The sequence below is a fragment of the Helicoverpa zea genome, chromosome 17, assembly GCF_022581195.2.
Source record: "Helicoverpa zea isolate HzStark_Cry1AcR chromosome 17, ilHelZeax1.1, whole genome shotgun sequence".
In the NCBI taxonomy this organism is placed as follows: Eukaryota; Metazoa; Arthropoda; class Insecta; order Lepidoptera; family Noctuidae; genus Helicoverpa; species Helicoverpa zea.
The window spans coordinates 612,898-628,585 of record NC_061468.1 but is presented as its reverse complement, the minus strand read 5'-3'; the positions used below and the strand labels follow the sequence as shown (position 1 = coordinate 628,585).

Sequence of the window (15,688 nt, the reverse complement as noted above, 5' to 3'; positions counted from 1 at the left end):
CGAGGAGTATTCAATATATTTATTTTCAAATATAGCACGAGGTACATACAACTAATTCTAACACAGTAATAATAAACTAAAAATAAATCTTTACAAAAGCAGAGCAATCCATGGTGACAGATACACAATTTATACACGCTACAACTGAGGTAGTCGACCAAATCTATTCAACTATTTTAAGACCATAAGTACTTTTCCATACGGTCGTGTCACGAACGACGAACAACAGGTAACTACGAAATAAAGAGTTATGTTTGCTACATTCTTACAATTCTACAAATAGCCACATTTAGTACAGTTAGTGCAAAATGCCCCATCTGACATAATCGTTAACGACTTCATTAAGCCTCACAGTATAGAGGTCGCTAGTTTTCATTTCTGAGAAGGCAGACATCCCGAGAGACTCGTCCACCTTCGGCGCGTCAGCCGTGTCTATGGTCACCACAGCCAGAGAAGATAACGCCATTGTGAGCCCGTACGGCAGTTTCTGGAATAGAAAATTTAGGAGTAAGTTACATAGTTATTTCTATGATCACCAGTGACAGTTATTGTGAGAACCTTAGGTTATTTCTCATCATGTTTGCCCTTTCAGCTATAAGATTCAGTTCTTAATAATCTTACCTCTTTAAAGTCGGCATTGAAGTCTTCCTTGGAGTATATCTCGTCAGGGTTGAGGTTCAGTCTCCTCATGGAGGCGCTGAGCTGCGTGTAGTAGTGTTCAAACAGTTTGTCGAAGTACTTCGCGCGGAACTTCTCGTCGGAGCCCGCGAAGATGAAGTAAATCAGATCAGCTATCGGGCTCCCCAGCTGCAGCGTTTGTAGGTCGACGACCTTGATGTCCACTTTCCCGTCCTTAAATAAACAAAAGGTGATATTTATTAAAATTGCTCAAAAGAACTTCTTCCAGAACAATAAGACCAATGATTAATTGTGGGAGAAGGAAGGTGTTCCACAAAATGAACCAATACCTACGTTTGCAAATTCTGCGAAGTAGGGGTTGCTTAAAATTTTCATCGTTTCTTTTGACATGTGAAACAGCCATGAAAATACACAGCCGTTCTTACAAAGAAAAGCAAAGTAAATAAATAGTTACGAATAGATGGCTATCACTTAGTTAGAGAGTCTCACCTCGCGTACTCTGTGCAGCAGGTTGCTCCCCCTGAAGTCGCCGTGGACGATCACTTCAGCTCTTTGAGCGCCAAACAACTTGACGAGGTGTTGCGATGGATTGTCCTTCATAAACTTCTCAAATGATTTTTTGTGTTCTGGTTTGATAGCAGTTACTGCTACTTTTATCGAATTTCCTATGATAGATTCCAAATCCATATGTTCCCAAGACGATTTAAAACTTTTGCATAAATTATCATATTCATCTGGGCGATGTTTGCGTAAAGCAAAGGAAAGCGCGTGCAGCTTGGCACACTCCGTGAAGGCTGCAGAGGCGTACTCCCAGTCTACCGGCTTGAACCTGTCACATTCTTGGTAGCCTTGAGCTATCAAGTTCTCTAATACCATGGTCTCCTTATACAGCGTGTCATCAATGCCATAACACTTGGTGTACAGAACTCTGTGCTCCTCAGGCACTCCGTGCTCTTCTTCTAAAGCTGCGTAAATCTTCCATAGTTCTGTATAAGCTAATCGCTCATTACCAAAAAAGTCGATTGGTACTTCGCTGCGGAACTTTTCACCGACAGCTGCGACTTTAGCGAATAAATTAAGATCTTCTTTGTTTTTACCTCGTATGATCGCCGTGTGTAGGTTAGAAGTGTAATTCGCTCCGCCACTAGATATTGGATTTATGATAATTTCAGGGTTTTCGTAATTTTGTTCTTGGGCTATCTTGTTCAACAAGTTTCTCAGAGATTCTTCCGTGTTCGCCATGGTTGCGGTCTCGATACACACTGATAGTACAATAAATGTATTTCTAGATTAAGTATGTTTGAGTAGGAGATAGCCGTGGACACGGATAAAACAATCAATTATTATTAGCCACTTGATAAAAAGTGTAATCTAAGCTATGCTTTTGATTAGGTACCCAATAATGAAGTAATTTTTTTGTTATTAATCATCAATTTATTTCAGGCATCAAGGTATATAAACATAACCATATATGAACGGACCCAAAAGCTAAGCGTCCACTTGTCGGTATCGTACGCAACGGACGCAACGCACGCAACGGATCATAGTATTATTTATATAGAAACTCAAACAAGTGCGTCCACCTGTCCGCATCGTACGCATCGCACATCTTGTTTGAGTTTCTATATAAATAATACTACGATCCGTTGCGTGCGATACGTCCGTTGCGTACGATACCGACAAGTGGACGCTTAGCTTAATGTAGCATCGAAACAAAAGGCGAGCTATGTCATCTGGGTCCTGCTTTTTTAATTCAAATTCTCGATTAACTTTTGAATGCGAGAAATATTATTTCGAGAAACATTTGAATTCAAATAACGTTTAAAAAGACGAGTTAAAAAAGACATAAATTATTAGGTAAAAAAGACATAATATTTATTTTAATTATGTATAATATATATGATTATCGCGCCATAGCTGACCACCCAATCTTTGCGACTAACGAAATGACAGGGTATCACTCATCTATCTATAATATCGTATTCAGATTATCTTATTAATTGATATTAATTGCCTTATTTTGTTCGATAAAAGATTGGACGTCGCTTAATATGTAATTGTACCTACCATAATTTAAAAGTATTTCTAGTTGTAATCTAATCGCGAAAGAATAATTCGCCTAATAAACTAGGATTCACAATGATCGTACCTACGTGTAATATTAATTGTTCTTGATAAGTTAATGATGGCGTCGTAGCATTAACTGTAAAGGCTGGCAAACTCGACAACAGGAACGGCTCCAAAAGAAACATGGGTAGGTATCAGTAAGAACTTCACACTACCTTCGAGTCCACCCACAGCCGACGAGATCACTTGAAGATTCTTGAGCTACCAAAAAAGGGATAGCTAGTTAACCATGGTTGATGGCGAACTTTATTCCGGAAGGCCATTAGGTAGGTACCTAAAGTCTACAGACAAATATAGACCTAATAAAAAAATATGTTATATGACAATAAGAAATAATGAGATGCGAGCTTTCGCTGCAACTACATGGCATTATGAATAAAGCCTTATAAGCCTACAATAATTTTACTAATCATCGTTACTATATTATTTCTTATCTAAGGAAATCTGCAAGGAATAATGACAATCGTTTTTATAAGGAAAAACATTTACCGTCTTACCACAAAAACTTTTAAACGTCAGTTTATGCCTTGTCTAAAAAAATGTCAAATTATGACGTTGACATATGGTTCATTTTGCAGCCAAAATTTTATTAGACAATTGTAAAACAGGGTTTAAAGTTTTTGTAGTAAGGCCCATAATTGCGACATATTGTGAAATAGTAATATTTTAATAACTACCTACATGCCTACCTAAATCTCAAAACTGAAGAAAGTCAAAAATAGAATCATCATCTGCCTAGCCTTTCCCAACTACGTTAGGGTCGGCATCCAGTCTTACGACTTAAATACCATATGCATCTGAGAACTAATGTTCTCCATAAAACATCTACGCTATACATATACCCCTATATTCTCTCTTATTCCTCAATAACTCCATCAGAAACAACTTCTATATACACTTATATGCTCCCTTATATACTCCCTATAATCCCTTTTTATATACTACTTGATGAACTCCCCTTAACCGAAACCGGACTTACATTTTATAAATATACTAACGTTACAGAAAATTCAGTCATAGACTATTTTACACATGTTTAAATTTCCAAGTAGCCAGGGGCCCGATTCTTCTAAGTTAATATTGTCAAAATCGAATAGAAATTGAATCGCAATATGATCGCAATAGCAGTTTTAACCTTATCGGGCATTCTGCTACTAAAATAAGACCAATCGTATTCCAATGACATTCGATTGGTTTGCGATTGGTTTGCTATTTTGGTGATTTTGGTCTATACGGTAGTTTGTTGTACAATTATTTTGCAATCGTAAATCATTTGCAGACAAAATGATTCATTATAGAATGACAGAAAAGGATAAAAACGTTTATTTCAAAGAAAAAATAGCGGAATGCCACATAAGTACGCTTCAATCGTTATCGAGTCGGGATCGGATCTCAGTCGAACCGAGTCGAACGTGAATCGTATGTCGCTTAAGTAAAATTAGAAGAATCTGGCCCCAGGAGTGATAATGGATAATTTACCTACAATAATTTATTATTTCGATGATTATCTTCCTCATGCAGTAGCGGCTTTAGGGTAGGGCGCGGTTGGGCGACGGCCCAGGGCGCCGGATATAAGGGGCGCCGCAGGCGCCCCCAACCAATCCTTGATCAGAATGTTACTAGTATTTTTGTTTTAAATTTCATCAAAGATCGCAACTTACAAGAACTGTATCCAAATATATGGATAGCATCAGGGCCGTCTTTACCTATGGTGCAGGGTGTGCGAATAACCAGGGCGCCGCGGGCTCAGGGGCGCCGCGGTACGCTCCTACACCAAGTAATTTCAATTAAATTAATGTGTTGTCGTATAATGCCGGGCGCGTTAGATTTGTCCAAAGGCCATACAGGCCTAGGACATTCGAATCCATAAGACGATCACTCGATTTGAGAGGATTAGAAGTCATAGGTTTTTCAATAACAATCTTTAAAACCACCAACCAAGTCAATTCCTAGCTAGTGAAAATAATAAACATGGGATTGCTTGCGTTATATGGAAGACTAGCTGTTGCCCGCAACTTCGTCTGCGTGGGCAATATAGAATAGTCAAAATACTACTTATCCCGTAGATGCATTCTTTCACGTGACAGTATAATTAGGATTAGCACTTAGCAGTCGCATAGATTCATTGATCAAGGTTGTGTTGTGGATGTGACCATTTATCTAGACAAAAGAAGTAAAGTTTGTGACGTTGTGAATATCTTTGGATCCAGTCAGCCAATTTGGAAAATTATTACGTATGGTGCGTAAGTAATTTTAACAGGAAACAGTTATAATCTATGTCTATATGCTTTGAATCTGACAGAGCTGTCATTTGTACATTTTCTGCAGCTGCTGCGACTAATCAGAAGCCAGAAAGTCTGTCAGTCTTACCATGGATATCGACTTGTGTAGTTGACTGGATTGAAGATAGGTAGATAGGTAGTCGCTCCAAGCAAAATATTGGTACTCAAACAGATTCGGTGACTGGAAGCCAACACCAACATAGTTGGGGAATAGCTGGATGGATGATAAAATGAGTCATCATCATCAGCAGGCGCATAGGGTAGGATAGTTTCACTACTGGGGAGAAACACTTGTATGACGGGGATTTTCTGTGCACTTACTCACTATGGTAAGGCTGACCCCACATTAGGCGTGCGCGATCCTCGGGCGTGTGAGTAGCGCGGGCGTCGCGAGCACGCTGCATGAACGTCGCGTTTTGCTGCCCTGCGGCATGTGTGAAGAGTGCAAGCGACGCGCTCGCGGCGAGCACGCGGCTCTCGAGTTGCGTTCTTACCCCTTCGCCCGCTGTCCCCGCCGCCCGCTAAACGCCTTAGCAGTTAAACGTCAAGGAGAGCGGCGCGTGCGCGGTGCAGGGCAGCAAAACGCGACGCTCACGCAGCGCGCTCGCGGCGCACGCGCGGCGCCCGCGCTACTCACACGCCCGAGGATCGCGCACGCCTAATGTGGGGGAGGCCTAAGCCGGGACTCCACCGAAATGTTTGCATTAGTTCACGAATAGGCAAAATGTACGTATCTGTGAGAGTCCACTTCATGTGTTCGTACTTGAAACCTGCAGTTTTGCCAAGATTTTCATAATGTACGCTTGCAATTTGTCATTTCTTGGTGGAGCCAGCAAATCGAAAGAAACATAAGTGTTGTATACTGTGCGCACTACCGCACACCGGGAAAATTCCGCTCTTGCGGAGGACGTTTATATACCATATTTTGTGTCATACAGAACGACAGTAAGTATCCACCGAAACACTTTCAAAGATCTGATGAACGAACAAATCAGACCTGACTTGGTCACCTGGGGCCAATCAGAGCTCTATAAAGCGATCATATGCTTTGGCTCCTACTGTTATTGTGGTTTCTGAAAATTTATTCACCTCATTCAACGATGAATGTAATTCTGATGGTACTATTAAGAACACTTGCTTAGCGCAGAAGCTGACGTTGGCAGGTCGACTCTTTTGACTTCTCGAATAGGATACCATTGGTTTTTGTGCAATGCACACCTGCAATGCATGCTGGATTAGGATAGGATACAGGTGGATAGGATATGCAACAGAAAACAATTCTGTCTTTGTGATTGAATGACATCAAACGTAGTTTTATATAAAAGGTGTTTTTTTTTAGACTTGGCTCGGCTTACTGAGACTGTTCGTAATCGTGACCAGTGTATTTGCGATCAGAAGTTGAAAGTAAGCATGCATGTCTCTGGTATGCGACGCGCAATTTGTACGTTTTCAGACGCATAAAGCATTTTACGTGTGTATGGTATTAAATCGAGAAAGCTCCCATTTCTTATCTAGACTTTGTATCTGGGCTTGTTCTTAAAGCTACAGAATCCTACATTACCTACCTACCTCACGCTTAGCAGCTCTTGCGAGAGACAGATCCTCATTTCTTCTAGGATTAAGTTTACATATTTTGCATCAGAAAAAATAATTAAGGTCTACTTAATACTACTCACTCAAAGTAATTTGTTTTAAGGCCACCACATTAGTGGAAGATAAGCTAAACTATGTTTATGAAAAAATCCTGATATGAACTCCATCTGTAACTTTAAATGATTATTAATTGTTATACTAAAGTCATCATTTTTGACATAATGTTCAAAAAATAATTTAGATGGCACCGTTTTAAATTTGGCTGAGAACTATTAATTTTCCTTTCATCAAGGTAATAATTATAATTTTCGATTTCGATGAAACAAAAACTAAGTAATACCCCAAGTTACGTAGAATTTTTGTATATAAGCATTGTCTGCATTGAATTCGTAGATTTTACGTGAATCCCGAACAAACAAACAGATAAACAGACAAACAGACAAACAGACAAACAGACAAACAGACAAAAATGATGGAAATGGGTTCTGTTAGTTATCCTTTAACATGCTGGCTATTTTTTTTGTCAATTTCTTCAATGTACAAAAATTACTTTTCTACAGATTTATTATATGTATAGATAAACCTTGTAAAATGTCAAATAGACAAGCAAATTTGCTGCAGACGTCGAAGAAAAAAAAGCGCTCACTTCACTTGTGGTTTCTTCTTTATTTCTAATTTATTCTGCTTTTCTCTATTTAACAAAAAGTTGGAGCACCGAAGAAACACCGAAGACTGTCGATCCAGTCACGGTTTCTTTTAATTTGTGTTTAATTCCGCGTTAAATTTGAGAAATTCTCGAACAAACACTACTTTTATTTCCCAAAACTCAAACATTTTCGCACTTGCTTGGCTCGCGATTTCTTTACTTTACACTTCAATTTTTTATCACATATAGCTACTTTTAATGTCCCAATACTCAAAAAAATTCGCGCTCCCTTCGCTCGCGGCTGCTTCACTTCACAGTTGCCTTTTATTATATGTATATGGTTAGGACTTTTGGTGATCCAAATCTCAAAAATTTTTGGGCTTGCTTCACTTTACAGTTGTTTTTATTTTTCAACATTTTTTAGTCTACCCTAGCAAAAAGGTAGCGTCGTTTTTAAGTCCTTTTATTAATAAGAAAGTAACTTCTAGTTTCCATAATTATGAACTTTCTTATTTACTACTTTAAGTCCCAAAATTAATACATAGGCGCCAACACCAACAAAGAGTTATTTACGTTTGGGCTACATTTTAAGTAATTTTTGTTTTGAGTTCTAAAATATAACAAAAAATTTCGCGATCGCTTCGCTCGCGCATTCAGAAGCTATGTTCCCGTGTTTTTACATTCACCAACCAGCAATAACTTAAGTACGATTGGGCTACATTTTACGTAATTTTTGCATTGACTTGATAACTATAAAAAAAAAATCGCGTTCGCTTCGCTCGCGCAATCGGTAACAACGTATGTCTCTGTTTTTCGTATTGGTTTGAATTGCGGTTGGAGGGCGCCGCAGAAATCTCGCCCAGGGCGCTGCTAGAGTTAAAACCGGCACTGTCCTCATGCGCACATATTCTAACACCACAATATCAAATCTATAATATCTTATCTCGAAATATTATTTGCCTATAATGTTTACTAATAAGACTGATCTGTAATCGCATCTACTGTACATAATTACCCATGTCGAAGTATAACCAAGAAGTTAACCAAGGTGAATTTTGCAGTTTCTATCTTTTGGTCTATTTGTCTTGAGACATAAAATAATACCAATGCAAAAACAGAGATAAACATAGTTTTGTTTTTAACACCCAAACAAGGATTCGTTTTGTGAAAACTTTATGCTACGTACTACACAGCTACTACGCCGTAGCAGACGCTACGAGACTCGTAGTCTTGCTAATCGTAACTTTCATTTCAGTACATCTTTGAAACCAGCAAGGTATGATGAAAAATTCTTATGAAATAGTTTAGTTATGGTCTTTACAAAGTCTACGAACGAACTGTAACTTTCATTCATGATCAATCTTCGTAACCACATACTTACCTCCTTTTGCGAAGATGGTTTAATAAACATCCTTTGCTTTTTCGTTTCAGTGTGTGAGTCCTTATTTATCACCGGTGATTGATAAAGCCAATAAGATTATCAAATGTGCTAACTAAGAATAAATTGCTAAAAATCCATTTATGCCTAAATATGATGCAATATCAAAATAATTAAGATAACAAATACCTATGTAACATTCTGTAAATAACACGTGTCAAGATATCAGGTATCAGCAGAAATAATCTTTATCTTATTACGTGCCCCCCAACAACATACCTATTTAATTACGATATTACTAGCTTTTTCACACGATTACATCTGCGGCCTTCCTGTATCGCAGATATATATACTGAAAGAGTGAAATTTCCCTTGTTCTCATGTAGGCTCATCCAACTGTTGCTTTTTGTAGACCGCAACTTCATGTTGCAGATAAAAGAGGGGTGATTTTTAATAAATGAAAGACCAAAACTTTATAATATTTTCCTTTTTTATTATCTCAGGAATTGTTTGTTTTCATATTAATATAATATCATAGTTTCATACAGTGAATACATGTCAGCGGGTAATGACGAATGCACGACCTGATACCGAACTGCCTCACACATACAACTCATTTCACAACAAATACATATTACAATACAATCATTTATAATCATTCTGTGATCAGCACACGGCCACTTCCTAACACTTACGCGCCATCTTTAAGTACTGGAGTTTACATTCCCAAATTCAAAATAAGAACGCCAGTTGGCGCCTCAGAAAGTGGCCAGCGTGACCAGTATAAACATTTAAAAATTTCCATAGCAGCAGTAGAAACAGAAATGTCGCAACAAAACACAGCCAAGAAATGATACAAATAGCATTAGGTCGTGTAGTTAGTGCATCTACCGTCTACTTCACAATCAACATCGCAACCTCGGAGTACTGACAGTGAATAAAATATTTGGTCGTACACGCTATATTAATACAAACGTACACAACTTTTACTTTATATATTAACATTTATTTAATTTTATTATAATCAATATAAGTTACCTATTTAGTAGAATTTTCTATTCTTGCATTTTACTAGAACAAAGTGCATTAAACAATTATATATTTACTTTATAAGCTTATTGTTGAACAGTATTAAATCAGTTTCGAGTATAAAATAAAATTGTAGTAAAAAAATGCAGTCGTTTTACAATAGCGCCAAGTAAAGTGAAGACGCACCGAGTAGACTATGAGGCGATGAGGCGATATGTGGCTGCGCCGGTTGCCATGGCAACGACAGACAAGATACGCGTGTTCCCGTTACATTAGTATACCTAACTCGACAAACCGCAGCAACTCGCCAGATACGAACAAATCTAAAGGCCTTCACACATGTGTCTATCAAAGCAATCGTTCCACTACACTACGGACACCGCTTTGACAACACAGCGAAAGGCCTCGTTTACATAAATACGATATAAATACGACGCTAAATCACAAGAATTTGATTATTATAAGATAGTTATTGTACCGTCAGAACAATCCTTTATACATCCCCCGAATAAAGAAATCGTGATATGAGATATTGTACTATGATAACTAGTTAGCATTAATTTGCATTATATACTTCAGTTGCTACCACAATATAACAAACAGTACACTCGGAACAGAACAGACAATATAATTATTCTCTGTTCTCCTAAAGATATGAATCTAAGTGACGGTCGTTTAGTCAAGCGACGCCAAAACGTTTATAGAAACATCAACAAAAAATAACGTTCATAAAGATTATGATAAATATTTGTAACAGATAACAAGAGTTTCACAAAGACAGCTCACATCACGTAATGTACACAAATAATAAGTTCCACCTGAGACGTAGCGCGAACAGCGCCGCAGCCCACAAATTATACAAAACCTGTTTCACAGAAACAGCCAGGAAAATATCAATAGAAAACATACTTATATATTCGTTGCACATACAAAAAGCAGTGAATAATTTGCTAATCATATATAACGACAGCGTACACCGACTTTATCAATAATAACGTTATTTGCGTTACAATATTAATTAGATTAGTTACAACAACGATGGGAATGAGTCAACGGTCGGGGCACTACGTGTTCGGGGCGCTACCAACAACGTGTCCTACGCTAGAGCACACTAGACAACATGCCTCCGAGCCGGCTTGGTCTCCGTAACCTTCCCTACACTCGGCATAACCCCCGCTACACTAACAAGCTAAGGCGCGCGGTCCCGGATAATACTGAGCGGGTATACATGAGCACTCACTTATATCGTAGCTGTATCAATTCGTGTGTTACTAACTAACGTATGAAACCAGGACACGGCAGTCTGTGTGACTAGATCCCGAGGGTGTTGCACCGCGCACCGTCACTACCGACTTAAGCTTACATTAACCTGTATTTTTTATCAAATTTACTTCATTTTAGCTTTAAATACACATATACACTTCAACGTTGAGATTTAAAGATAAGTTTTTTATTCGGCTATCACTGAAAGGTACGTACTTTATAATGTATACTTGATAACAGACACGGGTCGTCGGAACGCGCGGACACGTTACTACAACATACACAAATATACAAGAAATAATTGACTGCCGCTAAATTTATTTAGACATCTCTTTAGATCCCAACAACGCAATATGATTATGTAAACAATCTGCATATTAAAATATTCACATCTACTACCAAAATATATAAATATGGACAAAATATACAATAGAATGTAAAGCTTGGTGTCCCGCGCTCCGCCGAGCCACAAACAACAGCGCCTAAGAAAGAGATAACAACATTAGGATAATACCAATAAACATATCGGTATTTAATAGTTACACGTTTAGTTTACAATTACATACATTATTAGTTTATATCTTATACTATCGGTTGCTTGCGGAGACATTTTAATGTAGTCATAAGTTTTCGCGATGAATTTTTTTTTAGGTTTTTTTGAAGGCAAATGTCTCGGCAAGCGGGTGAACTATAATAGTTATTGTATCGGAGCGGCGCCGCCCGTGCGCACGAAGCAAAGACAATGCGTCACTACAGCTATCCATTTGTTACAAGCTAAATTAATTCTACCATTTTGGTAGCTTTTTAATTTTTGTAACCCCACGAACCCGCCACGTGAAAGTTTATGAATTTTGAAGCTTAAAAACATTTTTTCATTTTTTTTGGAAGATTTTTTAAAGTTGATAATTTAATAAATGACTCCGTACATTTAAATACGCTGAATGTACATTTGCCGACGAGGAAGCTACAACGATAATAAGTAGAGTTAGAGAAAGGCACTACCGAAGAGAATATGCTCTGAAATTAAAGATTATAAAGGAAATTATATTTTCAATCACACCAAATTGTACACAACTTAGTAGTTTGCAATTTTATGAGTAGTAAGGGTTAATGTTACTCTCATCTATCAAAGATTTTTGCTGCATTTTAAGTAGCACTCAAAGGCTCATTTTGAGTATGTTGCGACACTCTTCTATCATTAATGTTTCAAAATTTGAAACATTAATATTATTTAATATTTAATATTATAATCCAGCATTTTCTATCTTTCCTTCCCCAGGCTACTCTTTTCATTTTCACGATTTTCTATAGTCATAAATAATCGTGAGAGTGAAAATGACTTTATAGGACTCTAGTCGCGACCGTACATACCCGCATACGTAGTGTATACTGCCAACATAATTATAAAATAATAATAATTAACATAATAACAGACGCTCGGAACCTGCACAAACCTGTTGTACTTTACAAACACCCTCACAGTGGAATTTATACACACAACACACATCCTTCTATACAAAACACAAAAAATATCTGTGACATTGACATTAAGTTGCAAAATACATAATAAAAAAGAAATATTACACAACAAAAAAATATTTTAAAATCAATATCACAGATACGCGGCAATAATAATCTATTTATACAAAATAAACAATAAAATTAACGCGGAATAATATTACAGCGCGATTATTAATATACAAGTACCGACAGGGTATCACTCTAGTCTCATACTGGCGACGGACACACAAAAACAATTTAGCACTTCATCATTTAATATTTGTTTAAGTCGCAGTTCAATTATTCACTGGGTTCATTTAGTCTGGCAACATTGTCCCCAATATGACACCAGTCTTACATAGCAATGTAAAGATGCAACATTTTAGGAAAGTGTCGCATTCATGAGGTAAGAACATTTTCAGATTATACAGTCGATGAATTTTAATAATTTATAATTGAAGCAATTTAATAATGAGCCTTTTATAGTCTTTTGCTATCAAATAATTTCAAATAAATATAAAAACTCAAGTTTTCTTTCCTTTTCTTTGGCTTTTCGGCTCTATTTGGACCAATACTCAAATGGGGGCAAGCCTTAAGGAGAAATAAATAGCAGACCTTAATGTAACATTAATAAGGACCAGTTTCGTGTGGCACGTTACTATAATACGGGAGCATTAAAGAGGTTACGAGTATATTGTCGCCTCTTTGTAACGTTTGAACATTCACACGAGAATCTCATTTAGCGAGGAACAACCCACTCTTAAGAACTTTATTATAATGAGGGAAGTTTACTCGCCTGTGTACCGACAGGCTTCAGGACAATGTGTACATTGCCGGGTAACGTTGACGAAGCAATGTGCATATTGCCCGAGCCTGTCACAACGCGATATAGTTACAACTAACAGACTATACAGTATAGTGAGGAAGCTATTAGGCCTCAATTGCAGACAACAATATATTACACTTTTATATTTAATTTATTTATAATTAAGATTTTTCTACGTTAATGAATCGGGTATTTAAGTAATTGGCCGGGTACAGGCAGTATGGTTTTACCAACTGACATAAACTACCCGTTTTCTATACATGCTAAGCCTAAACTTTGTGATATGATCCTGTCATGCGACTTCGCCTATTTACTTGAGCATTCCGCACTTTACCCGGTCAATGCTTAAACTGTCCGATTCACAAACGCAGCAGGAATTAATATACACGCCCAGACATCACCGTTTGATCGAGACCCCAACTTGCAGTAATCAAATTGACTAGTAAAACAATTTGTATATCAATTGGTTTGTAAGCAGTTGGTAAAAATGTTATTAATTAATTTTTACACGGATGAATTGTGAATTACGCAGTTTTTTTTTTTTGCAATTTCTACGGATTAATTTTCAAATTACATCTCGCACAAAAAGCATTATAGTCATTGTGCATTATCAAAATAAGATTATTTACCAACTAGAGCAAACCAACTTCCTTCAAAGGTTCTGTACAGAATGACCCATTCTCCTACCACAATCACATTTGCTTTTGATTCTATTTATTGAAAGATGGACTTATAACTGCCATGGATAGATCATAGGAATCTTGCGATATGCAATATGTATGTTTATACATAACCGACGACTCGTGCCGTCCTAAATTGGAATGCTGAACGATTTACCTAAATTATAACGAACGTATACTTTGACCATGTATCTTCACCAGTCTGAAGTTACAAAGCTAACTTCAGACTAGCCAAAATACGTCATCTGCACAGCATAAGGCTTAGATCTAGAAAGACCAGCGGTTATCAATTTTGCGTGACATCTCGTGTCTTGTTTGAGAGAATTCGCATTGAATTTATTGAGTCTCGTAAATATATGTTTGCAATGAATGCTGGAGTGGTGAGTTAATGTTCGTGTATCGTGAGTGTCAGTTGTCCTGCCTGGACAGCGCGAGCGCGAGCTGCAGCTCGTGGTCCTCCTGGCGGCGCCGCGCCTCCGCCTCGGCCTGCAGGCGCCGCGACTCCGCCGCCGCCCACGCCCACTGCTGCTCCTCCGTGGGCAGGGCGCCCTCCGACACCGCGTTCTTCTGCTTCTTCTCCTTCTGCTTCGTCCGCCCGATACCACCTATCGTGTGTACAAGAGACTTGGCATATTTCACAGGCCGCGGCGACTTCTCCTTCTTGGAAGGCAACGTGTTCGTAGTAGGCCAGGTCTCGTTGAGGTTCTTGTTGGCGTCGGTGGCGCCCCAGTCCGTCGCCCAGTCGTCTGTCTTGTTGGCCCAGTTGTCTGTCTTCCAGTCGCTGGCGGTGGTGGTGTTGGTGTTCTTCTTGCTGGAGGCCCAGGCGTCGGCGGAGCGCGTGGTCTGCGCGGGCTGCGCCCAGGCGTCGTCGGCGGCCCAGTTGTCGTTGGGCCAGGCGGCCCACGTGTCGTTGTTGTTGGCGGCGCTGGGCTTGGGCTTGAAGTCTGCGCGGGCGGCGAAGGGGTCTGAGGCGAGGGGCGGAGCAGAGACACGGCCGCTGGGTCGGCTGGCGGGGGCGGCGCTGCCATTGAGGGGGGCGCCGGGCGCGAAGAAGTCGTCGGTCTCGAAGCCGGCGACGGAGGTGGGTCGGGCAGCACCGAAGGGGTCTAGCCGGCGCGAGTCGGTCTGGTCGGCGAAGGGGTCCTCGATGTTGAAGGGGTCCTCGTAGCGGTAGTCCTTGAAGGGATCGTCGGCGAAGTCCATGGCGGGGGCGGGGTCGGTCTGGGCGACAAAGGGGGGGTGAAAGGGGGAAGTGCCGCCGCGCCGCCGCCTAGCGCTGCAAGTGGGAGCAAGCACACGAGCGTGTTAGCCGAACGTTAGTCACACTGCCATGGACCACCATCAACACGCACTGATAACATATTCAACACATTTTCACAATAGGCATGATGACGTTTACAAAAATACAAATTCTATCATCTTTACATTTTAAGGTTCGATTTTCAAAGCGTCCATCTGTCACTAGACTGTATTTCACTGATCAACAAAGATATATCTCTTGCACTTGTAAAATTAGTAACAAATCGGTATTATTTTATTTTAACAAGCAATAAAAAAAAACCCGTTCGGTGGTACGAAACAGTGACATCTCATGACAGTCAAACACGCTGTATCTTCGCTGTCATCAAATGGTGGGAGAAAAGAAACAATACGTGACCATTCTAATTTAAAAAGACGGACTAATTTAATACTTTATGTCATCATTGCCTATTGAGGAAATAATGC

At 39.1% G+C, this 15,688-nt stretch overlaps 2 protein-coding genes across 3 annotated transcripts in view; both read right to left on the bottom strand.

The window, feature by feature from the left end:
* Window positions 1-4: 4 nt before the first annotated feature.
* LOC124638457 lies at window positions 5-2,070 on the bottom strand. The gene is made up of 3 exons (XM_047175427.1): window positions 1,129-2,070; window positions 622-852; window positions 5-487 (listed from the first exon to the last, which is right to left on the bottom strand). The coding sequence occupies exons 1-3, from the start codon at window positions 1,879-1,881 to the stop codon at window positions 299-301; spliced, it is 1,173 nt and encodes a 390-aa protein (XP_047031383.1). The 5' UTR covers window positions 1,882-2,070; the 3' UTR covers window positions 5-298.
* Window positions 2,071-9,137: 7,067 nt separating this feature from the next.
* The window catches only part of LOC124637998 (epidermal growth factor receptor substrate 15), a 34,398-nt gene continuing 27,847 nt past the window's right edge, over window positions 9,138-15,688 (bottom strand). For both annotated transcript variants that reach the window (XM_047174764.1, XM_047174765.1), the window contains one exon: window positions 9,138-15,184. In XM_047174764.1, the coding sequence (XP_047030720.1) occupies window positions 14,372-15,184 (813 nt within the window). In that variant the 3' untranslated portion in view covers window positions 9,138-14,371. The remainder of the gene's footprint in view (window positions 15,185-15,688) is intronic.